We start from the raw sequence: 25,639 nt of genomic DNA on the forward strand, positions 1-25,639 counted from the left end.
CTGAGTTCAATGTTTGGGTTCATTGTACAGTTTTTAATATAATATAAAATATCCATGAAATATGAGTCAGTTTACTAAATGATAGAAGAAGGGGTCCCTCAAGGAACAAGGTTGGGAACCACTGCAATAGGAGAAATAGTGGTCGAACTGTGGCCTCACAGCAAGAAGGTCCTGGGTTCCCAGCTGGGTGGAGTTTTCATGTTCTCCCTGTGTTTCTGTGGGTTTCCTTTAAGTGCTCCGGTTTCCTCACAATCCAAATATGTTGTTAGTTTCATTTCTCCAATCAGTACCATTAACCAGGTGCTGCACAGTGGATGCACACTGATCCTAGTACTTTGGATAGCTTAAATGGGACTTAGTGGGACATATTTTGGTATATGTTGTTCTGTGTATGATTGTATACATACATACAACTGAAGTGAATACATACGAGGGCAATAACAAGCTCAGCCACAGCTCATTTTAATGTTCTTTGTGATCTAAATTCTGTTTTTGTAATTAAAGTGTCATATTGTAAATGTTCTATTGTTTGTATTCACAGACTTTCTGACTGTAGACTCTCAGAGACTCACTGTGAAGTCATGGCCTCAGCTCTGAAGTCCAACCCCTCCCATCTGAGAGAGCTGGACCTGAATGGGACCTACCTGCAGGGTCCAGGAGTGAAGCTGTTGTGTGTTGGACTGGAGAGTCCACACTGTAGACTGGAGACTCTGAGGTCAGTTAATGGGTTTCCTCTGTGTATATCTACAGCGTTTAGGATGCTTTCTTAGCGCCTTCCCCAGCTCAGGGACGTTCACTGGGGTTGAAGGCTTTATTTTCTCATGCCCCCTTTTGTGAGGCAGCTTTGTTCCTTCCCTGTGGAGATTGGGACTGCACTTCCTAGCGTTCTCCACGGGAATGTGATGCCTTCAAAGCTCACTGCTGTGACGTCATGGTCCAGCGCTCTACCTGCAGACAGTGAGGAGGGAAACAGCCCAACTGCGGACGAAGACGGGCCGGCCGAACGTGCCGAACCAAACTCCAGAACCTGGCCCCTGGTACCCATGGTGGCAAGCGACAACCGGATGCTGGACAGAGCTGACAAGACGGGGCTGTCACCGGCCGGGCAGGCGGAACCAGTCGCTGCGCAACCTGCGCAATTCCTCCCCCCCTCTGCAGACCCCCCAGAAACAGAGCAGCCAGACAGAACTGCAGATGTTGTCCAAGAACAAGAGATACTCTCCCTAAACAGCGCGAACAGCTCCTTGTGACAAGCCCCCACTGGAGCTGCAATGCTGCTCCAAAACAACACCTCCAGGAGCCCAGGTGCTTGCTAATCATCAATGCCGGGAGAACAGCCTCCTCGTTGGCTTCCTCTGCCCCGATCCGCCATGGATCCTCACCGCAGACAGACATGACGAGCAGCAGGAAAGATAGAAACAAAAAAACAACAAGTAGCGCACACAAACAGTCTGATCGTTCCCGTGGGGCAGCCCGCAAAACGGTTTGTAGAGGAAGCAGCAAAGAAAGGCAGGCTGAAGCAGCTTATATAAGTGCCATGAATGATATTTGCCAATTGGATGCTTGAGGGAATCAGCTGAGCTGTCAGCTGATGTGTGTTTACGACTAGCTGTGATCTTCTGATATAGCTGGAACTGAGAGCCGAGCCTGACTTCGTGGCCTGCCTGAACTAACACTATGCTTAATGTTTGGCTGCACAACATGAGTTTGTATAGATGGAGCCACTGGTGGAGCTGGCAGAGGTTAAGAGCTGAAGTCACTACGTCTTTATTGAAGCAGCAGCACGTTGTCATTAATATTAATGAGAGCTCTTTTTCACTCTTTGTATTTTACAGTTTGCAACCTGCATCCTGTTGGGTTCAGGTGTTTGGAGTTTCCATTTTCTAAACTTGTACATTGTAAACCTTCTTCAGCTCTGAACAGATTATTAAACACTGAATGATTTCAAGCAGGAACATTGTCTTCTAAACTCACATCTTTTATTCTTTATTCAGATTGAGTGGCTGCAGTTTGTCAGAGATCAGCTGTTCTTCTCTGGTCTCAGCTCTGAAGTCCAACCCCTCCCATCTGAGAGAGCTGGACCTGAGTATTAACGACAACCTGAAGGATTCAGGAGTGAAGCTTCTGTGTGGTTTTCTGGAGAGTCCACACTGTAGACTGGAGACTCTGAGGTCAGACACCATTTTTTATTTCTGTACTGAGATGAATCTGATGTTAAGTTGTGCTGACAGTAAAGTGCAGACAGGTTGATATTTCTGCGTTAAAATCTCCTTCAGATTTGCTGACCTTAAAAAAAGATAAAAATGGTTGAAAATGAGTTTTTAAAGTTTGAACTTTTAAAAGTGAAAAAAAGGATTTAAACATTTGAAAATAACATTTGTATGTCACACTTATAGTTTACAGTTACAATCTTGGCAGTTTTAGTTGGTGAGTGAGTTCAGTTTTATTTATTCAGAAAGTCTGATTAAGATCAGGATCTGTTTTACAACACAGAGCTGAGAACAAATTACAGACGAACAACATCACAACAACAGTTCAGTCACACAAAGCGTTCATCTCTCACACATTAAACCAAACATTATGAATATCAATCAGGAGAACTTCGTAGCGTCTCTGACTTGAATTCGTTGTGCAGTTTATTCCAGTAGTTGGATGCACAGCAGCAGAAACCAGTCTGATCCAGTTCACACTTGGTATGAGGAAGTTTTAAAGCCAACCTTTCCTGTGATCTGGTGTCCTGATTGGATGCTGTGTCAACTAATAATGCCAATATCTCGTCTCTTTAGTTAACATGAACTGATAAATAACTACACAAGTACGCTGATGACTAGAGTATTTACAACATTGATTGAAGCTGTCGTCTGTATTCACACATACAAGTCTGGTGATGAACACATGAAATCCCAACATGCACTGGTGGAACAACAGGTTTAATTCTCAGAAAAGAGATTGTTAAATATTTGAAAAAAGTTTGTTGGATAATGTTTATTTTAATGTAATGTAATCTCTAATCTAATAACAATACAATTTAAATATTTAATGTTAAACCATAGTTAATAATTCTAAACCTTTATTCTAAACTTTAAAATCTCAGTTTTGAGGGGGTTTGACCACAAAGATTTTGATTAACACTGAGCTTCTTGTTCAGCTTCATATTTCAAACATATTTAATAAAACATTAATAATTCAACACTGGTTGATTCTCTCTGAAGCTCTTCATCATTTCATTTCTACCTTTCTCTCATGATACTCTGAATACAAACAGAAACATATTTTCTTCTCTATCAGACAATAAACATATCAGCTTGTACCAAACCTTTCTGATGATATGTGACGTTTCTACTGACTGAATATTTACACTCAAGATGACAGCATTTTATCTTTAAGTGGAATCTTCAATCACTTTCTGTGGCTTTTTGTTTGTGTTTGGCTGCACAACATGAGTTTGTATAGATGGAGCCACTGGTGGAGCTGGCAGAGGTTAAGAGCTGAAGTCTGAACCCTAACCCTGAACAGATTGTTAAACACTGAATGATTTGAAGCAGGAACATTGTCTTCTAAACTCACATCTTTTATTCTTTATTCAGATTGAGGTACTGCAGTTTGTCAGAGATCAGCTGTTCTTCTCTGGTCTCAGCTCTGAAGTCCAACCCCTCCCATCTGAGAGAGCTGGACCTGAATGACAACTACAACCTGCAGGATTCAGGAGTGAAGCTGCTGTGTGGTTTTCTGGAGAGTCCACACTGTAGACTGGAGACTCTGAGGTCAGACACCATGTTTTATTTCTGTGCTGAGATGAATGTGATGTAAAAGTTGTGCTGACAGTAAAGTGCAGACATAAGGCTGATATTATACTGATCCACACTGAGTATCTTAATGCTAAAGTCTGTTTTCTTCTTCTGTGGTTTAGTCCATTGACTGTGGCAGAGCAATGTTGAGCTCTACATTTAAAACCTTCATTTAACAAGAAGAATCTACACTGAATAATTCACTGTGAACCTCTTCAGCTCTGGATTTAATCTGATATTAACATCATGGTTTTAATAAATGAGAATAAAAATACATAAATACAATAAATAGTTCAATAAACTTTATTATCAGACAATAACTATATTCACTTTTTGCTTTTTCAAATATTTTATGAAACTGTTTATATTGACTGAACTTTTTAATTCTAAACATATTTTATTCTTTATTCAGATTGAGGGACTGCAGGTTGTCAGAGATCAGCTGTTCTTCTCTGGTCTCAGCTCTGAAGTCCAACCCCTCCCATCTGAGAGAGCTGGACCTGAGTTACAACTATAACCTGAAGGATTCAGATGTGAAGCAGCTGTCTGATCTTGTGGAGAGTCCGCACTGTAGACTGCAGACTCTGAGGTCAGTAGAGGGTCTGAGTCAGTCCATGCTGGTTCCAGCAGTCTTGGACTAAACACAGATCTTGTATTTGCTGCTTTCCTCAGTGAAGCTGTGAGAGGAGAATGGGGACAGGCTTCAGGATTGGACAGACGGACAGACAGACAGACAGACAGACAGACAGACAGAGAGACAGAGAGAGAACAGTCAGCCAATCAGAGAGCCAGAAGCTTGTTGTGATCATGTGTTTGAGTTGATGTGAATACGACTGTTGTTGTTGTGTTCATGTGTTCAGGAAATAAAGTGGATTCCAGCTGACAGCATTACAAGATGTATAGAGACAGTGGTCCTCATTCATCCAGTCTGATCTCACAGTGTTTGTTCTCTCATTTCTACACTAAACAACTGATCAGTTGGTCTTTTTCACAGCTCTGAGATCAGTCTGACTGAAGCCTGCAAACAACCATCATTACATTTAGTGACCATGTGGTCTTGTGTACAGACCAGGACCTCTGCTGGAGTCCAGTATCCACAGCTGATGTGTTGCTGTTCAGTCTTTGTATGAACATGTAGGACCTTTAACATCAGATATATATCTGTCCATTTGTCTCTTGTTTGTCCAAATAGTTTGAGGATTTACACATTTGTCCTGTAAGATTTCAGATGAAACATTCAAATGTGACTGAGACTGTGGTTTTTATCAGCTTTGAACCCTAACAGCAGTAAATGCATCATTCCAGTGGGCAGTGAATGTCTCTCTGTTTCTGCAGTAATGATGCGTTCAGGGACTCTCAGCACTTTATTTCCACTGTGTACTTCAGTGAAATCTGCAGAGTCAGCAAACTTGATGTCCAAAGTGTCTGCAGGTCTGTGAGCTTCAGCTCAGTGTGTTCACTCCAATACGTTAACATGAGAGCTGAAATGAAGCAGGCTACGCTACACAGCCGCTCCACTGCTGGTCTGAACTGGACTGAAGTCCCTGCTGGTCTTTATACTGGATGTGCTGATGGAGGGAGTCTCTGTAAACACTGATTTATCACTGCTGTTGTCTGTCTCCTTCTCTCCTCAGCTTGAAGAGTTCTCAGTCAGACTGAGTAGTGAGGAAGGAGGTTGTGTTCGAGGATCCGCTGTGTCCTGATGATCCAGAGAGGTTGAAGCAGCAGCATCAGCTCTGACTGGGCCATGTTACTGGGAGGTAGAGTGGAGAGGAGAGCTTCATCCAGCAGTGACTGACAGAGGAATTACAACCAGTGGAGACGACTCTCAGTGCTGCAGTCTGAACTGCTCTGAGATCAGCTCCCTGTGTGTTCCTCTGGATCATGTAACAGACTATCATCAGTGTATCTGGAGTGTTCTGCTGCTGCTCCGTCCTTCTACAATCTCTGCAGACACACTGAGACTGCTCCACCTGGATCAGGACCCAAATCTGGTTTAAGTTTTTTCTTTCTGTTTCAATTCATTCAGATGTGCTGAACCCAAAAAGACTCATCCTTTGGGTCCACAAATTGCACGTGTGTGGCTCAAGTTTTAACCAATTCACAGTCATTTAAATTGCACACAGGTTAAAGCACTGTGAACTACTGTAAAGTCTGTGGGTTTCTCTGTATTTCTTTGTAACTGCACACTGTTGAATGATGGAGAACAGCTGTTAACTTACACATTTTACTGAGGGAACTAGTACCAGTCCCTGTACACCCGTTATCAGGTTGCTGAACTGAATCGCTATAATAAACAACTGTGGGATTAAGGAGAAAGTGGCTAAAAGAAGGAGAGAGCTATGAGTGTGTGTGGGAAGTTTTGTTGTTACATAAAAGTATTATCTGTTATATTGTTATATATGTACATACATATATATTTATTGTTGTTATCTTTGATTCTGGTTTAATCAACTCAGTCGTCAGCACTAGCCTCATTATCTTAGATCACTTATGATACTCACTTATTAAAATAATTCCTGTCTGTTGAAGATTTAAATAAACTAAATAAACTCACAAAAAGTCAAGAAGAAACAGAAAAATACAACTGTACACCTACTACATTAAAGTTTCTGTCCTCAACTGAAGTACTACTAGCTGAGCTAATTGTTAATAACTCATCATAAAACACACTTCAATCAAACACCACAGAAAATAAAACTCACCAAAACTTCTTCTTTGTTCGTCTTTCCACTGTACCAACAATCACCAGTTCTGGTTCAGTCGAAATAAATCCGACGTAAATGTGAAAATATTCTGCCTCTCTGTTGTTGTTGCCTCTCTGTGTGGTGATCTGGATCCCGGGTGAACGCAGTAGAGCAGCAGATCAGCTGCTGACCCCTCCTGTTGTCCTGCAGAGGCCTATCAAGATATTCTCTGTTTTTATTAGTCACTTTTATCCTGTTATTATGTCTGTGTTTATTTCATCATTCCTGTCTTTCATTTAATCTCTTTGTAAAGCACTTTGGTTGATGGTTGTTGTTTTTAAATGTGCTCTATAAATACATTTTATGAAAATATGCAGTAATGTAGTTCATGTAGTTTCCCCATCATGGTCTTAACCTGACACCTAGTGTCCATTTCAGAGAATTGCACCTACGGTTTTAGTTTGTGTATTCAGCAGTGATGCTGTCATAATTACTCTGAGATTTAGTTTGTAGACTAGAAATAGAGCTGCTGTGTTTAAACTACATTGTTGAAGATGACTGACAGCTGTTTACTTACATGTATATTTAACTTCTCTTAATAAAAAACAGAAACCACTCCTTTGAACATGATGAACCTTATTTGTGATAATAAATTGTTGGAAATATTGGAATCATTTGTCTGATTGGAAGTCAGACCACTTTGGATTCAACCAGCAAATGGTCATCAGCCACTTTCCTTCACAGCGACTCACCTGGGCAAAATAGTTGTGGTCAGCAGGTGTCTCCTGAAGCGATGACGCCTCATTGATCAAAGTCTCTCCACCTTCACGCTCAGCAGATGGCTGCTCGTCCTCCTCAGAGATAGCCTCTTCTAGCTCATCCCCAACACAGACACATATACAGCCGCCACCTGTTGACCACAAATAGTGAAATACATGGTTATTTTATGTAACTATAGCAATCAACCCTTCCTAAGTCCCGCCCCTTTTTGGTCTGCGGTCCAATAACAGTTATGGAAGAACTTTAATCAACTTTATACCTAATCCAACTAATCCAGCTAGCTAGTTAATCTATATCAATCATTAGCTGGTTAACTAGGTAGCTAGTTAGCTGTGTTTGTTTTGCTACAGAGGAACCCACCAGCTAACTAGCTAATCTACATAAATTGTTAGCTGGCTAGTTTGAAAGCTAATGTGGTTAAAAGATTAAAGCTATACATATATAGTCACATCTTAAGTTAACAACTGTAAGCAAAATGCTACTTAAAGAGCTAGCTGGCATAATAATCAGTAGCTAATTAGTCTACACTGATCATTAGCTGGCTAGTTAGGGGACTAGTTAGCTTGTGTTTTGCTACAGAGCTATGTGCTATATAAAAAAAACACATTTTGAAGATGATTAAAAGACAAAAGCTACACATATATAAATAGTCATATATTAAGTTAGCTAATGTTAACAAAATGTTAGCTAACAAGCTAGCTGACATCAATCGTTCGCTAGCAAGGCGGTTAGTTAGCTATAATTTAGCTATAGAGCAAAAAACTGGCTAACTAGCTACTTTACAGTCATTGTTTGCTAGCTAGTTACATGTGATAGCTAATGTTAGCAAAACTGCCAGGACATTTAACTCTAATGTGGCAGCCATCTATTGACACAGTCGTCCTGGTAAACATACGGCGCGGAGCCAACCGGACGAAACCATCCAAGACCACATTGACTGATTCCTTCAACTTCCTCCTGTACTTAGATATGCTATGTGCTAGGCTAATCTATGTTGAAAAGACAACTACATTTTGAAGACAATTTAAAGATAAAAGCAACACATATGTAGTCACATATCAAGTTAGCTAATGTTAGCTAAATGCTAGGCTCTTGTTTGCTAAATTGGGCAGGAAGAAACTCAAAAGTGGGAAGCTAACATTAGCCTATTAGCATATGTATTTGAATGGAAATTATTTTTTACCTCCCTCAGCTCGTGGTTGGGAAAGATGCCGACAGTTCATTGTCCTTCTCCTGCGAGCAGACTGACAGCGATGATCCTTTTCCAATAAAACAAAATAGCTGAAAGTCGTCGATACGACGTCCATCTCGTCCAACGTTTTAGAAACTGTAACATGGAGCTGAAGGCGGGACGGTTACAGTGACGCACTCCTGCACACTCGCTCGCCTGTTCCATTATGTGTTCCTCACCTTTTACAACAACCGTTCATCCGATCCACTTCACACTAGGCGGGGTGTATTTCTGGAGACGCAAGGAAATGTAGAGTCCAATGTGGTTGCAACTTGGACACCCGACACGTTCAAAATGAATAAACTTTGAATAAGCAGGTGAACAGCAGCTGGTGACGTCATTGAGGGTAGCAATAGAAACTGTGCAGAGTGTTTTGGTGTCATTTATTAGCGTGCTGCTCTGTCCTCTGCTGTGTCTGTTTACTGTACAGGACAACAACTCTGATAAACTACTGCGCTAATTAAATAACGCTCGTTATGTATGTTTGTGTTCTGTTTATGTCCTCTGCAGACAGACAGCAGGACTCACTCGCAGAGAGGCTGCAGTTTACTGGAGTCGATGACAGTGACTTTACTGTTGCTGCTCTACAAACAATATTTAGTCATATTTAATGTATATAAATACGTTCTAATACATCTTTCTTACTAATGTCTGCATGAGTGGGATGTGAAAAACTACAACCTGGGCGGGTTTCATGGGTGGGTTCATAATAATAGTCTAAAAAGTCAAATAGCATCAAAATCATCCAGCAGCAGCCCTGCGTTATCTGTTAAATCCAGAAATGTCTCACTTTGGGAATAATATTAAGACTCAAACATTAAGACCAGTTGTGTAGACTACATGTTTTTACTATTATTATATATATATATTATAATATTACATTATTTAAGGTTTTTACACCAACATAATCTAAAACTATGGTATTCTGGAAATTATAAAGCTTAATATAATTACACTGAATAATAGAAAAATATATATTTGTCCACATACCAATCACAGGTCAAAATATTGCTAGATTTGTATTATTAAAACCCTCTCATTGCTGAGCTGAGTGCAAGACTCTTTACTGAAGCACAAAACTTAATATTAGTGAGAAGTGTAAAATGATTTTCGGCTCATTATGAGAAAGAAGGGACAAATTAGACCCTGGCAGGCCACCATAGTCAGGGGAATTAATGGGAAATGTGCATATTCTGTAAATAAAGCCCCTAAATCTCACCCACTGGACCTTCAAATGTTCAGTTTCTGTTAATACCAGACTAGTAACACATTATTTAATACATTAGCTTTAGTGTTTATTTACTCCTTGGATACAAATATTTAAATCTTACCTGTAATCCAGGTGGAGAATCCCGCAAGGCTCAAAATCCTCCTTCATCCTCTCTCACAAATCCTCCGTAGTGGAAATAAAAAACCCCAACCTGCATATGGAACAGTTCAAATTACAATTAATATAAAGATTATTTCAGGATGTGCAGATAGTTGGCAGTCAGTCCTTCATCACTCTCTTCACTGAAAATGTTCACAAAAACCAGAACACACAAGTTTGTCAGTGAGCGGTAAAATAAAAAGGACCGGACGCGCCGCTTTCTGTCGTTACTAGGCAACCAAAACCTACAGGCGGCGTGACGATGATGATGATGAAGTTGCTGTTCTTTATCAGAAAGCCTCACTGACTGAACTACTTTAAAGCCCAAATAAAGACATGTGGATCACCAGCACCGTGAATCTCTCGCTCCATTTGTGTTGGAGGAAAGAAAAACAACAACAAAGCGTCGTAACGAACGCGCGCCGCGACCGCTTCCGGTACTGAGCGCGCCAACGACGCTACGTCTGAACGGCTAACGGCTAACCGCTAACGTTTCTAAAAGCTACAAAACTTTATTTTAAAATGTGTCACAGTGATTTCTACAGTGCTCGGTTTCTGTTACACACTACAGGCGTCCCCGGTTGTTGTTGTTGTTGTTCTTAAATTAACGGTCGTGGAAATGGCCGTGAGCTAACATGCAGTTTAAGCTAGCTTCGCAGAGAGAAATAAAATGTCACCGGAGAATAATCCTCAGAAACACTTCAGATCCTCCTGAACCTTCTTGTGAACCACAAAGTACCGAAACACGGTCCCTCTGTCCGGAAGGATGTTTAACAGCAACGTTTAAACCGTTACGGCCGTTAATCCTGCTAGCTCGCGCCCTCTCAGCTCATTGTAACCGTTTTAAATCTGCGTCACAGATCTGTAACGGACGGCGGCGGGAGGGGGGTGGCCACAGCGGCCGTTGGCTGTTGTTATTAAAGCTTTATTAATTAAATAGAAACATTACAACAGCAAATAAAATCACTTGTTCATACATACAGACCTCATACTGGACGAGAGGACGCGACAGCTGTACTTTCAGCTAATTTGTTGATATGGAAAAGGAGCGTGGACGATGAACAGTCGGCGCCTTTTTGATGGGGTGTTAGATGGGTTAGGGGGGTTAGGGGTTAGGGGCTGCAATCAATGAAACTGACTACATCAGAAATCTTTGATTGTTTTGTATTGATGAACTGAAGTGGGTCATAAAGTGTTTGTAGGCCAGGAGATGATTGATCCTTACAGCAGTGAGCCCTTTTGTATCAGCGAGTAAACTGACTATATTTTATGTATATTTCATTTTATATTCAACAATAACAATAACAGCAGTCAACAGCTGATAAACTGTACAATAAACCCAAAACGGTGACTCATTAACTGCAGGAAGTTTGTGTAAAACCAGAGATTTGGACACATTTTAACAGATTATTTCCTGTGAATATTGATCAGAGATTAGTTTTTCCTGATATTTTTTGGTACATTTTATACAATTCTGTCTGTATTATTATCTATTATAAGCAATTTTTAAACTCATGGCTGTGTCCTACCTCAGACCTTTTAAGTTGCAACCTGTTCATACACTGGCGATAAAAAGTGATTAATAAATAAAAAGTAATACGTAAAATATTTCATATGGAAACTCATTTTAATTCTCAAAAGAGACGCTCATAAACACACTGACACACAGAGATATAGAGCTGATTTCCTGTAAATGGAGAGGGGAGGAGCAAAACTGTCAGGTGTTATCAAGGTAGATGGCAGATAAAAACAGGGAGGGAACCTGAAAGTGAAAGAGTTCAGTTGGTTCAGACTCCATTTTGAGTCGACAGCAGAAGGGTGAGGCAGGGTGAGTGTTAATACAACATTATTATTATTTTACTGTGTGTGAGTCAGTTTTCTCCCTGTGGACTGTACAGGACTGAACTCAACAGTTTGATCTGTGGACACAAAGTGCTGATTGGCTGAATAATAACTGACTGTGTTTATTCTACCGTATACTGTGAATGTGTGTGTGTGTGTGTGTGTGTGTGTGTGTGTGTGTGTGTGTTACTTCCCGTTCTCTGTGTGTCTCATGAACAAACTTGTTTCCTGAGTCTGAACTCACAGTCAGTGTTACTGTTTGACTCTCAGACTGAAGATGAGTGTTAATGTGGAGGAAGAGGAGGACAGAGCAGAGTCTCCAGTGTCCAGCTGTCTGTCTATGAAGAGTGACCGGTCCAAAGATCAACCTCTACGCTTCAGCAATGGACCCTCAGACACACAGTAAGAGCACTGATAGTAACTCAATTATGTGACTCCTTTGTTTTGTGGACTTTGTGTTTGTACATTAAAAGTTCTACTAAAATGTTTTAATTAACTACACGTATCAAACTTTTTATGACTCATTAAATGAGTGCAGAGTTCAGTCCAACAGACGGAGAACAAGTTATGTATTTATGTACCATAAAACTTAATACTTAACTTAATAGCAGCCCTGGCGTTTATTTACCTCAATGTCTGAACTCTCGCTGCCTTTATTAGGGACAGCCCTTTAATTCCTTTAGCACAAAACTCTTGCTCAGCACAGATGGAAATACTCTCTAACTGCTGCTTCTCCAGAGTTTTATTCAGGTTGAATTTGCAGCTACAGGTACTTTCTGTTCATCATTGTGACACCTGAACATGAATGTGAACGTGTTCATATTGACAAAAGTTCAAGTTCAAATCCCACAGACCACAATATGGAGTGTGGACTGGTAGCTGGAGAGGTGCCAGTTTCACCTCCTGTGCCCTGCCGAGGTGCCCTTGAGCAAGGCAACCTAATCCCAAGAAACTGCTCATGGGCGCCACTAACGTAGCGAGCCCATCACTCCACCATCTCTCTCCCTGTTTGTTTCCATGTCCACAAGTGAATGAAGTGGGTATTTCAGCCTGTGTGTGTGTGTAAGAATAAAAAGAGTGAAAAGAAGAATTTCCCCAATAGGGGATTAATGAAGTATCTATCTATCTGATGAAGCAGCAGTATTTGATGAGCTGGGAGTGAGAACGTGTTGGACTGTATTGACATGGATTAATTTAAACATAATGTATGCATTTCATGTCACATTCAGGGTTGGCACAAAATGTTTGAGGGCCACCACGGGCCGTATGTTGAGAACCTGATTTAGAGCTTCTTCAATGACTTTGTTATCAGAGAATTTATCAAGGATTCACATGATGTGAATAAAAATCTGTTGATGTTTGCAGAGTTCAGTCCAACAGACTGAGAGCAGAGTCTCCGGTGTCCAGCTGCTGTCTGTCTATGAAGAGTGACCGGTCCAAAGATCAACCTCTACGCTTCAGTAATGGACCCTCAGACACACAGTAAGAGACTGTTTTTACTGTAAACTGACCTGATGAAGATAAGTAATGAGGACAAACACAAAATGATGCAGAACTATTAGTGTAGATACTGTTTAAAATCAGATTGATTACAGGCTGATCACTACGTGTTTAATAAGACAGACATGAAGTGTTAATTAGTGTTCATGAAAGCAGGAGAGTCAAAATAAAAGGAAATAATTAAAACAGAAAAGTAACGACACTTTTATGTTCTCTGTGACCATCTGAGCTTCTACACAGAGTCAGTGTTCACATGTTGATATGTTTCAACTACAGTCAACAAATCAGTTTACTTATAAAGAAATGTCTCCACAGAGAGAGGAAGAGGAGTCCTGTTCCTGTGGAGGAGCAGCTGTCCTGCTGTGTTTTGTGTCAGGACGTTCTGAAGGATCCAGTCTCTACCAGCTGTGGACACTGGTTCTGCAGACAGTGCATCACCTCATACTGGGACCAGTCTGGTTCACCAGGAGACTCCTCCTGTCCCCAGTGTGGAAAAAGACCCAGAACAAGACCTGGACTGCAGACAGACAATGAGTCCAGCACTGTACAAAGTAAGACTGGATATGTGTCTGCTGGTGTCGTCTGAAAACACTACTAATTATTTAATACATTAGTTGTGTCATACAGCACTTAAGATCTTTAGAAATATCTTAAATCTGAGTTACGTTTTTTCTGCTCCAGCATAAATATCTCCTCTGTATCACTTATTACGTGTTCTTGTTTGTGAGAAAGTTAAAATCAAAAATAATTTATATTTAATATATTTCAGTCAGAATGCTGTTTGCTGTCTGTCGTCATAGATGAAGATAGAAAACTATTAAACTCTATAAAGCAGTAAGTTCTATCAGTCTGGCCTCCGTCAGGCTGCCATCATGGTTCCACTGCCCAGCTCTGGGTCTCATTCCAGTCCTGCAGTCCAGCATCAGTCCCCCACTGGGTCCCCCACTTCAGGCCTGAAAACCTCCTCAGTCCAAAGCTTCTATGCTAGTTGTGTAATTAACCTTAAGTAGCTAATGGCAGCTAGTAGAGTTAGCAGCAGCAGTGCACCAGTGTTTGTTTTCAAACTCCTAAGATGTGAAGAGTTTTTCTGTCCTAATGTCAATGGGAAGGTTGCTCCATCACTGTGGAGCCAGGGCAGTAAGTGCCCCTCGTAGGGCCCCTCATAGTGAAGGAGTAGCAAGCTGATTGGCAATAGCAGAGTGTAGTGGATGGACTGGGGTGTAGCTAGTGGTACAGGGACCAACCTGAGATGTTCTCCTCCCTCAAATCAAATCCATGTCTGTAGATCAAACTGACTGAATCAACACGTCTGTGCTGATAACAAGAGAGAAAGCTTTGTTTTTAAAAGTCTCTCTGTGTTCAGCTCTCAGTACTTTTGTAGCTTCTAACTGAATCTCTTTGGTTTGGAGTTTACTCTCACTCTGGTGTTCCTGTTTATACTTTCAGATATCAGCCTTATTTTACTGTTACTTTAGTCATATCAGAGCTTTGTTAATTACTGCTGGTGCAAACTTAACATTTCCTGTTGCTGCTGTTCACATAAAAGTTTTTCACTGACAAACCAGCAGGAGGCTTTTATTGTGGAGCAGCTCTAGGAAATGCAGTGTTTTGAGATTTGCAGCGCTGTTCAATTAAAAAAGGTCTACAAAACAAGACATGAACGTATTCTGCATTATTTGATTAATGGATCTGTTTTAAATATCAAAAGGAGGAAGGAACATACACAGTGAGCAGTTTAGATGAAGAACTGCAGACGAACTGTTGGGGTTCAGACTGTCACTTTCTTCCCTTTTAAGGATAAACTCTTAAAAATTAACGTAAAAATCGGTTTCATGTTATTTTTACTAACTTTTAAAGATTGAGAATGATTTCAGGTGGAATTTATAACTTTTATAATCTTATATTAATTATTCTTCTGGTAATGTCTGTCCCCGGACCACCTAAATTATTTAAAGAAATAAAAACAAGAGGAGTTCAACATAAAAATCTAATAAAAATTAAAACTAACTCCTCAGTAGCACAAAATAAGAGAAAGAAATCTGGGCTGTTAAATATCAGGTCTCTGTCCTCTAAAGCTGTTTTAGTGAATGAATTAATATCAGATTATGATATTGATTTACTTTGTCTTACTGAGACCTGGTTGTCCCACGAGGAGTATGTTAGCCTAAATGAATCCACCCCCCCAGTCATATTAATACTCACATTCCTCGAGGCACTGGCCGAGGAGGTGGAGTGGCAGCCATATATGATTCGAGCATTTTAATGGACCCTAAACCTAAACTAAATTATAATTCATTTGAACTTGTTCTTAGTCTTTCTCACCCATCCTGGAAAACACTGCAGCCAGTTCTATTTGTTATAGTGTACCGCGCTCCTGGACCGTACTCTGATTTTATATCTGAATTCTCAGAGTTTTTATCAAGTTTAGTCCTTAAATCAGATAAAGTAATTATTGTAGGGGATTTTAATATTCATGTGGATGTTAACAATGACAGCCTTAGTAACGCATTTATATCATTAATAGACTCAACTGGCTTCTGTCAGAGTGTAAATAAACCAACTCATTGTTTTAATCACACTCTTGACCTTGTTCTATCATATGGCATTGATATTGAACATTTAATAGTCTTCCCACATAATCCTTTCCTATCTGACCATTATTTAATAACTTTTGAATTTATATTATTAGATTATAAGCCATTAGGCAAAACTTCCTACAGCAGATGTCTATCTGACAGTGCTGTAGCTAAATTTAAGGAGGAGATTCCTTCAGTGTTTAATTCAATGCCATGTCTGAATTTAACGACTTTAGTCCCTCTGAAATTGATAATCTTGTCGATAGTGCTACAGGCTCACTACGATCAACATTAGACTCTATTCTCCTATAAAAAGGAAATTATTAAAACATAGGAGACTAGCACCGTGGTACAACCACCAAACCCGCCAGTTAAAACAAATAGCTAGGAAATCTGAAAGGAAATGGCGCTCTTCCAAATTATCAGAATATCGCTCAATTTGGCATGATAATCTTAAAACCTATAGAAAGGCCCTCCGTAATGCCAGAGGAGCCTATTACTCAGCACTAATAGAAGAAAATAAGAATAACCCTAGGTTCCTCTTCAGCACTGTAGCCAGGCTGACAGAGAGTCACAACTCTATTGAGCCACATATCCCCATAAACTTAAGTAGCAATGACTTCATGAGCTTCTTCTATAATAAAATTATTACTATTAGAGAGAAAATTAATCACCAACTGCCATCAACAGTTATCAGTGGCTCTCCAAGTTCAGGGACTTCTGCCAATGTAAACTTAGATATATATTTAGACTGTTTTTCTGCCATCGATCTTCATCAGTTAACTTCAATCATTTCTTCATCGAAGCCATCAACCTGTCTATTAGACCCGATCCCAACTAGGCTGCTTAAAGAAGTTGTTCCCTTAATTGGCACTTCTTTACTGGATATGATTAATCTTTCTTTATTATCAGGATATGTACCACAGTCCTTTAAAGTAGCTGTAATTAAACCCCTTCTTAAAAAGCCCCCTCTTGACCCAGGGGTTTTAGCCAACTATAGACCGATTTCTAACCTTCCCTTCCTCTCTAAGATTCTGGAGAAAGTAGTCGCCAAAGAGTTGTGTGACTTTCTATATAACAATAGTTTATTTGAGGATTTTCAGTCAGGATTTAGAGTTCATCACAGCACAGAGACAGCTCTGGTTAAAGTTAATAATGACCTTCTGACTGCTTCTGACAATGGACTTGTCTCTGTACTTGTATTATTAGATCTTAGTGCTGCATTTGACACCATTGACCATAATATTCTTTTACAGAGACTTGAGCATCAAATTGGTATTAAAGGAACCGCACTAAGCTGGTTTAAGTCATATTTATCAGATCGCTTGCAGTTTGTACATGTTAACGATGAATCTTCAATAAATACTACAGTTAGTCATGGAGTTCCACAAGGTTCTGTACTTGGACCAATACTATTTACTTTATATATGCTCCCTTTAGGCAACATTATTAGGAATCACTCCATTAACTTTCACTGTTATGCAGATGATACACAGTTATATCTATCAATCAAGCCCGATGAAATTAATCAATTATCTAAATTACAAACATGTCTTAAGGACATAAAATCCTGGATGACCTGCAATTTTCTGATGTTAAACTCAGAAAAAAACGAAATTCTTGTTCTTGGCCCCAAAAACCTTAGAGACTCACTGTCTAAAGATATAGTTACTCTAGATGGCATTAACTTGGCCTCTAGCACCACTGTCACGAATCACCGAGTTTTCTTTGATCAGGATTTGTCATTTAACTCCCACATAAAGCAGACCTCTAGGACTGCCTTCTTTCATTTACGTAATATTACAAAAATTAGACACATACTATCACAGACGGATGCAGAAAAACTAATCCATGCATTTGTTACTTCAAGGCTGGATTACTGCAACTCTTTATTATCAGGTTGCCCCAATAAGTCCATTAAAACGCTCCAATTAATTCAGAACGCTGCAGCACGAGTACTGACAGGAACTAGAAAAAGAGATCACATCTCTCCTGTACTAGCTTCTCTGCATTGGCTCCCTGTAAAATGTAGAATAGAATTTAAAATCCTCCTCCTCACCTATAAAGCTCTTCGTGGTCAGGCCCCTTCATATCTTAAAGAGCTCATAGTACCCTATTACCCCACTAGAACATTACATTCTCTGAATGCTGGGCTACTTGTGGTTCCTATAGTCTCTAAAAGTAGAACAGGAGCCAGAGCCTTCAGTTACCAAGCTCCTCTCCTGTGGAACCAGCTTCCAGTTGTGGTTCAAGAGGCAGACACCCTCACCACATTCAAGAGTAGGCTTAAGACATTCCTCTTTGATAAAGCTTATAGTTAGGGCTGGATCAGGTGAGTCCTGAACCATCCCTTAGTTATGCTGCTATAGGCCTAGACTATTGGGGGATTTCCCATGGTGCACTGAGCTCCTCCCTTCCTCTCTCTTTCTGCACTCATTCATGTTCCATTAATGCATGTTACTAACTTCACTTCTTCCCCGGAGTTCTTGTGCTTTCTCGTCTCGCAGGTCCTTGTCGATCCTGGTGGAGCCTCCTGCCATGGTCCTGCTAGATTGCCATTGCCAATACTGTTGTTGCTGTGCACCTGTCTGTCTGTCTGTCTCTCGCTCTCTCTCTCTCTCTCTCTCTCTCTCTCACCCCAACTGGTCGAGACAGACGACCACCCACCTAGAGCCGAAGGATCTGTCCTAGGTTTCTGCCTTTTAACAGACAGTTTTTCCTTGCCCTTGTCGCCAAGTGCTTGCTCATGGTGGTACTGTTGGGTCTCTGTAATTAATGTTTTACAGAGTTCGGTCTAGACCTGCTCTATTTGAAAAGTGTCCTGAGATAACTTCTGTTATGAATTGACGCTATACAAATAAAACTGAATTGAATTGAATTGAATTGAATTAATGAAAATCATTCTCTCATTTTCTTTCTTTTTTTAGTGAATGCCGGTGTGCAGGAGGTTTTAGATGAACATAAGATCAGTCTGAGGAGGAGATGTGAACGTGTGACTGAAGGAACTGATGACACAGGAAGTGGAACCCTCCTCAACAGGATCTACACTGAGCTCTACATCACAGAGGGACAGAGTGAAGAGGTTAATACCCAACATGAGGTGAGGCAGCTTGAGACGGCTTCCAAGAAGAAGACTTTCCATGACACTCCAATCAAGTGCCACGAGATCTTTAAAGCCTTACCTGACCAACAGAGAGACATCAGAGTGACTCTGACGAACGGTGTTGCTGGTGTTGGAAAAACTTTCTCAGTGCAGAAGTTCACTCTAGACTGGGCAGAGGGCTCGAACAACCAAGATGTTAGTCTGGTGGTTCTGCTTTCGTTCAGGGAGCTGAACCTGATCAAAGATGAGCAGTACAGTCTTCTCAGGCTGCTCCATGTTTTCCATCCAACATTACAGAAGGTCACAGCAAAGCAGCTCGCTGTCTGTAAACTTTTGTTCATCTTTGATGGCCTGGATGAAAGCAGACTTTCACTGGATTTCCACAACAATGAGGTTGTGTCTGATGTCACACAGAAGTCTTCAGTCAACGTGCTGTTGACAAACCTCATCAAGGGGAATCTGCTTCCCTCGGCTCTCATCTGGATAACTTCCAGACCTGCAGCAGCCAATCAGATCCCTCCTGAATGTGTTGACAGGGTAACAGAAGTACGGGGCTTCACTGATGCCCAGAAGGAGGAGTACTTCAGGAGGAGAGTCAGTGATGAAGATCTGTCCAACAGAATCATCTCACACATCAAGACCTCCAGGAACCTCCATATCATGTGTCTAATCCCAGTCTTCTGCTGGATCACTGCTAAAGTTCTGGACCACATGTTGACCACAGACCAGAGAGGAGAGCTGCCCAAGACCCTGACTGACATGTACTCACACTTCCTGCTGGTTCAGACAAAGAGGAAGAAGCAGAAGTATGACGAGGTACATGAGACGAGTCCAAAGGAGCTGATGGAGGCTGACAGGGAAGTTCTTCTGAAACTGGGGAGGCTGGCGTTTGAACAGCTGGAGAAAGGAAACATCATGTTCTACCAAGAAGACCTGGAGCAGTGTGGTCTTGATGTCACAGAGGCCTCGGTGTACTCAGGAGTTTGTACAGAGATCTTCAAAAGAGAGAGTGTGATCTTCCAGAAAACAGTCTACTGCTTTGTTCATCTGAGCATTCAGGAGTTTCTGGCTGCAGTCTACATGTTCCACTGTTACACCAACAGGAACACAGACGTACTGAAGGACTTCCTGGGGGAAAAACATGTCAATTTAACTCTGGATGTCTTCCTGATGGAAGCAATGACGAAATCCTTGAGGAGTAAAAATGGCCACCTGGACCTGTTTGTTCGCTTTCTTCATGGCCTCTCTCTGGAGTCCAACCAGAGACTCTTAGGAGGCCTGCTGGGTCAGACAGACAACAGTCCAGAAATCATCCAGAGAGCAGTCAACAACCTGAAGAAGATGAACAGTTATAATATCTCTCCTGACAGAAGCATCAACATCTTCCACTGTCTGACGGAGATGAACGATGATTCAATCCATCAGGAGATCCAAGATTTCCTGAAGTCAGAGAACAGATCAGAGAAGGAACTCTCTGTGATCCACTGCTCAGCTCTGGCCTACATGCTGCAGATGTCAGAGCAGGTTCTGGATGAGTTGAACCTGCAGAAGTACAACACATCAGTGGAGGGACTACGGAGACTGATTCCAGCTGTGAGGAACTGCAGAAAGGCTCTGTAAGTCCAGATGTGATTAACATTATAAAGCAACATAAAGCTGAAGCCATCAGTATTAGAGTGAAGATACACACATTCATAGTATAAAACTTCCACAATATTTTCCTAAATCTGTATTTAACCTGCTTCTGTTTGATTATCAATAATTATTGATTATTGATAATTACATGAATTAGCATTTTTGTGTTTCTAAAAGTGAATAAATTATCTTATCCCCCACTAGGGGTCACCAAAGCTTCATAGGTGGTTGCAAGGTCTTCTTGATCTTGAGGCATGCTGGAAAACTTTAAAAATATAAATAGTAGGGTCGCATTTGGTTCACTTATGTGAAGAAAATGAAATGTAAAGTAAATTGTCTAATAAAACAATAGCCAAACATCAGGGACAAGAAAACACTGAATTTGTCTCAAAAAAAATATCCTATTAAGTCTGTATGATTATCTTTAAAAAATAATAATACAGACAGAGAATTGTTTAGGTTTCCTAAATAGGAAATAATCTGCTCAAACTTCATCCAAATCACTCGTTTTACACAAACTTCCTGCAGTTACTGAGTTCACTGTTTGGGTTCATTGTACAATTTTTTAAATATAATATAAAATATCCATATCCATCCAAGAAGGGGTCCCTTAAGGAACAAGGTTGTGAACCACTGCAATAGGAGAAATAGTGGTTGAACTGTGGCCTCGCAACAAGAAGGTCCTAGGTTCCCAGCTGGGTGGAGTTTGCATGTTGTCCCTGTGTTTGTGTGGGTTTCCTTTAAGTGCTCCGGTTTCCTCACAATCCAAATATGTTGTTAGGTTAATTTCTCCAGTCAGTACCATTAACCAGGTGCTGCACAGTGGCTGCCAACTGCTCCTAGTACTTAAGCACAGCTTAAATGGGACTAAGTGGGACATATTTTGCTATATGTTCTGTGTATGATTGTATACATACATACAACTGAAGTGAATACATACGAGTGCAGTTACAAGCTGAGCCACAGCTCATGTTAATGTTCTTTGTGATCTAAATTCATAAATTCTGTTTTTATAATTACAGTGTCATATTTTAAATGTTATATTGTTTGTATTCACAGACTTTCTGACTGTAAACTCTCAGAGACTCACTGGGAAGTCGTGGCCTCAGCTCTAAAGTCCAACCCCTCCCATCTGAGAGAGCTGGACCTGAGTGAGAACGAGCTGCATTATTCAGGAGTGAAGCTGTTGTGTGTTGGACTGCTGAGTCCACACTGTAGACTGGAGACTCTGAGGTCAGTTCATGTGTTTGCTCTGTGTATATCTACCGAATTTAAATCCATAACAGAAGTTTTAAATTTCAATGACTTCATTGTTTAAAATAAACAAAACTTTGTTCGTCAGTCTGAACAGTGTGGCTCTAAAATTAGTTTGTATTATTGTATTATTTGTATTGTGTTAGTAGGAAAACTGTATTTATCTTGCAGTGGGCTGCAAGATTAAATCAATATTTATGTTGTTATCATGTTTTTATGAATAAAGATTCAAAGAAATAATGTATTTTATATAAAAACTTCAAAACAGTATTTTACAGAAACATAAATATTTTACAAACTCAATCACACACACAGCATATTTTAAAATTTTAAAATTTTAAAGATAAAATGTAACATTTTATTCATCGGACGTCTGGATCTTAAGTTATCAGAGAAACAAGCTGAGCTAATGTTAGCAGCGGATCGGCTCGCAGCCGAGTTTTGAAGGATTTCATGCTGATTAACACTGAGATTCTTGTTGAGCTTAATGTTTCAAACATATTTAACAAAACATTAATATTTCAACATTGACTGAATATTTACACTCAAGATGACAGCATTTTATCTTTAATAGTGGAATCTTCAATCACTTTCTGTGTCTTTTTCTTTGTGTTTGGCTGCACAACATGAGTTTGTATAGTTGGAGCCACTGGTGGAGCTGGCAGAGGTTAAGAGCTGAAGTCACTACGTCTTTCTTGAAGCAGCAGCACGTTGTCATTAATATTAATGAGAGCTCTTTTTCACTCTTTGTATTTTACAGTTTGCAACCTGCATCCTCTTGGGTTCAGGTGTTTGGAGTTTCCATTTTCTAAACTTGTACATTGTAAACCTTCTTCAGCTCTGAACAGATTATTAAACACTGAATGATTTCAAGCAGGATCATTGTCTTCTAAACTCACATCTTTTATTCTTTATTAAGATTAAGGAACTGCAGTTTGTCAGAGATCAGCTGTTCTTCACTGGTCTCAGCTCTGAAGTCCAACCCCTCCCATCTGAGAGAGGTGGAGCTGAGTAACAACAAGCTGCAGGATTCAGGAGTGAAGCTGCTGTGTGGTTTTCTGGAGAGTCCACGCTGTAGACTGGAGACTCTGAGGTCAGACACCACTTTTTTATTTCTGTGCTGAGATGAATGTGATGTTAAGTTGTGCTGACAGTAAAGTGCAGACAGGTTGATATTTATGAGGTAAAATCTCCTTCAGATTTGATGACATTAAAAAAAGATGAAATGGTGGAAAATAAGTTTGAACTCAGATTTTAAAACAGAAAAAAAGGATTTAAACATTTGAAAATAACATTTGTATGTCACACTTATAGTTTACAGTTACAATGTTGGCAGTTTCAGTTGGTGAGTGAGTTCAGTTTTATTTATTCAGAAAGTCTGATTAAGATCAGGATCTGTTTTACAACACAGAGCTGAGAACAAATTACAGACGAACAACATCACAACAACAGTTCAGTCACACAAAGCGTTCATCTCTCACACATTAAACCAAACATTATGAATATCAACCAGGAGAACTTCGTAGTGTCTCTGACTTGAATTCGTTGTGCAGTTTATTCCAGTAGTTGGATGCACAGCAGCAGAAACCAGTCTGATCCAGTTCACACCTGGTATGAGGAAGTTTTAAAGCCAACCTTTCCTGTGATCTGGTGTCCTGATTGGTTGCTGTGTCAACTAATAATGCCAATATCTCGTCTCTTTAGTTAACATGAACTGATAAATAACTACACAGGTACGCTGATGACTAGAGTATTTACAACACTGATTAAAGCTGTCGTCTGTATTCACACATACAAGTCTGGTGATGAAGACATGAAATCCCAGCATGCACTGGTGGAACAACAAGTTTAAATCTCAGAAAAGAGATTGTTAAATATTTGAAAAAAGTTTGTTGGATAATGTTTACTTTAATGTAATATAATCTCTAATCTAATAATAATACAATTTAAATATTTAATGTTAAACCATAGTTAATACTTCCAAAACTTTATTCTACACTTTAAATTCTCAGTTTTGAGGGGGTTTGACCACAAAGATTTTATGGTGATTAACACTGAGCTTCTTGTTCAGCTTCATATTTCAAACATATTTAATAAAACATTAATAATTCAACACTGGTTGATTCTCTCTGAAGCTCTTCATCATTTAATTTCCACCTTTCTCTCATGATCCTCTGAATACAAACAGAAACATATTTTCTTCTCTATCAGACAATAAACATATCAGCTTGTACCAAACCTTTCTGATAATATGAGACATTTCTACTGACTGAATATTTACACTCAAGATGACAGCATTTTATCTTTAATAGTGGAATCTTCAATCACTTTCTGTGGCTTTTTCTTTGTGTTTGGCTGCACAACATGAGTTTGTATAGATGGAGCCACTGGTGGAGCTGGCAAAGTTTAAGAGCTGAAGTCACTACGTCTTTATTGAAGCAGCAGCACGTTGTCATTAATATTAATGAGAGCTCTTTTTCACTCTTTGTATTTTACAGTTTGCAACCTGCATCCTTTCTAAACTTGTACATTCTAAACCTTCTTCAGCTCTGAACAGATTATTAAACACTGAATAATTTCAAGCAGGAACATTGTCTTCTAAACTCACATATTTTATTCTTTATTCAGATTGAGTTACTGCAGTTTGTCAGAGATCAGCTGTTCTTCTCTGGGCTCAGCTCTGAAGTCCAACCCCTCCCATCTGAGAGAGCTGGACCTGAGTGACAACGAAAACCTGCAGGATTCAGGAGTGAAGCTGCTGTGTGGTTTTCTGGAGAGTCCACACTGTAGACTGGAGACTTTGAGGTCAGACATCATTTTTATTTCTGTGCTGAGATGAATCTGATGTTAACTTGTGCTGACAGTAAAGTGCAGACAGGTTGATATTTATGAGGTAAAATCTCCTTCAGATTTGATGACATTTAAAAAAGATGAAATGGTTGAAAATAAGTTTGAACTCAGATTTTAAAACTGATAAAAAGGATTTAAACATTTGAAAATAACATTTGTATGTCACACTTATAGTTTACAGTTACAATGTTGGCAGTTTCAGTTGGTGAGTGAGTTCAGTTTTATTTACTCAGAAAGTCTGCTTAAGATCAGGATCTGTTTTACAACACAGAGCTGAGAACAAATTACAGACATACAACATCACAACAACACCGTTTAGTCACACAAAGCGTTCATCTCTCACACATTAAACCAAACATTATGAATATCAACCAGGAGAACTTCGTAGTGTCTCTGACTTGAATTCGTTGTGCAGTTTATTCCAGTAGTTGGATGCACAGCAGCAGAAACCAGTCTGATCCAGTTCACACTTGGTATGAGGAAGTTTTAAAGCCAACCTTTCCTGTGATCTGGTGTCCTGATTGGTTGCTGTGTCAACTAATAATGCCAATATCTCGACTCTTTAGTTAACATGAACTGATAAATAACTACACAGGTATGCTGATGACTAGAGTATTTACAACATTGATTGAAGCTGTCGTCTGTATTCACACATACAAGTCTAGTGATGAAGACATGAAATCCCAGCATGCACTGGTGGAACAACAGGTTTAAATCTCATAAAAGAGATTGTTAAATATTTGAAAAAATATTGTTGGATACATTTATTTTAATGTAATGTAATCTCTAATCTAATAAAAATACAATTTAAATATTTAATGTTAAACCATAGTTAATAATTCTAAACCTTTATTCTGAACTTTAAAATCTCAGTTTTGAGGGGGTTTGACCACAAAGATTTTATGCTGATTACATATTAGATATTCCTTTATTTGTCCCACAATGGGGAAAGTCCAATATAACAGCAGCAAAGTGGATAGAGAAAAAAAACCCAGTATAAATAAAACAGTAAGAGCAGGGAAAT

At 39.8% G+C, this 25,639-nt stretch overlaps 1 protein-coding gene across 43 annotated transcripts in view; it reads left to right on the forward strand.

Moving 5' to 3' along the window:
- The window catches only part of LOC127359138 (NACHT, LRR and PYD domains-containing protein 12), a 116,657-nt gene that overhangs the window by 39,629 nt on the left and 51,389 nt on the right, over positions 1–25,639 (forward strand). For 22 of the 43 annotated variants that reach the window (XM_051392895.1, XM_051392900.1, XM_051392903.1 and 19 more), the window contains 4 exons: positions 1,995–2,171; positions 3,588–3,764; positions 22,685–22,858; positions 24,394–24,570. In XM_051392895.1, the coding sequence (XP_051248855.1) occupies positions 1,995–2,171; positions 3,588–3,764; positions 22,685–22,858; positions 24,394–24,570 (705 nt within the window). Of the gene's footprint in view, positions 1–1,994; positions 2,172–3,587; positions 3,765–4,200; positions 4,378–5,422; positions 7,101–22,684; positions 22,859–24,393; positions 24,571–25,639 lie in introns of those variants that run through there. The other 21 variants (XM_051392925.1, XM_051392930.1, XM_051392931.1 and 18 more) reach the window with 5 other exon arrangements.

This window comes from Dicentrarchus labrax, unplaced genomic scaffold, assembly GCF_905237075.1.
Source record: "Dicentrarchus labrax unplaced genomic scaffold, dlabrax2021, whole genome shotgun sequence".
Taxonomy (NCBI): Eukaryota; Metazoa; Chordata; class Actinopteri; family Moronidae; genus Dicentrarchus; species Dicentrarchus labrax.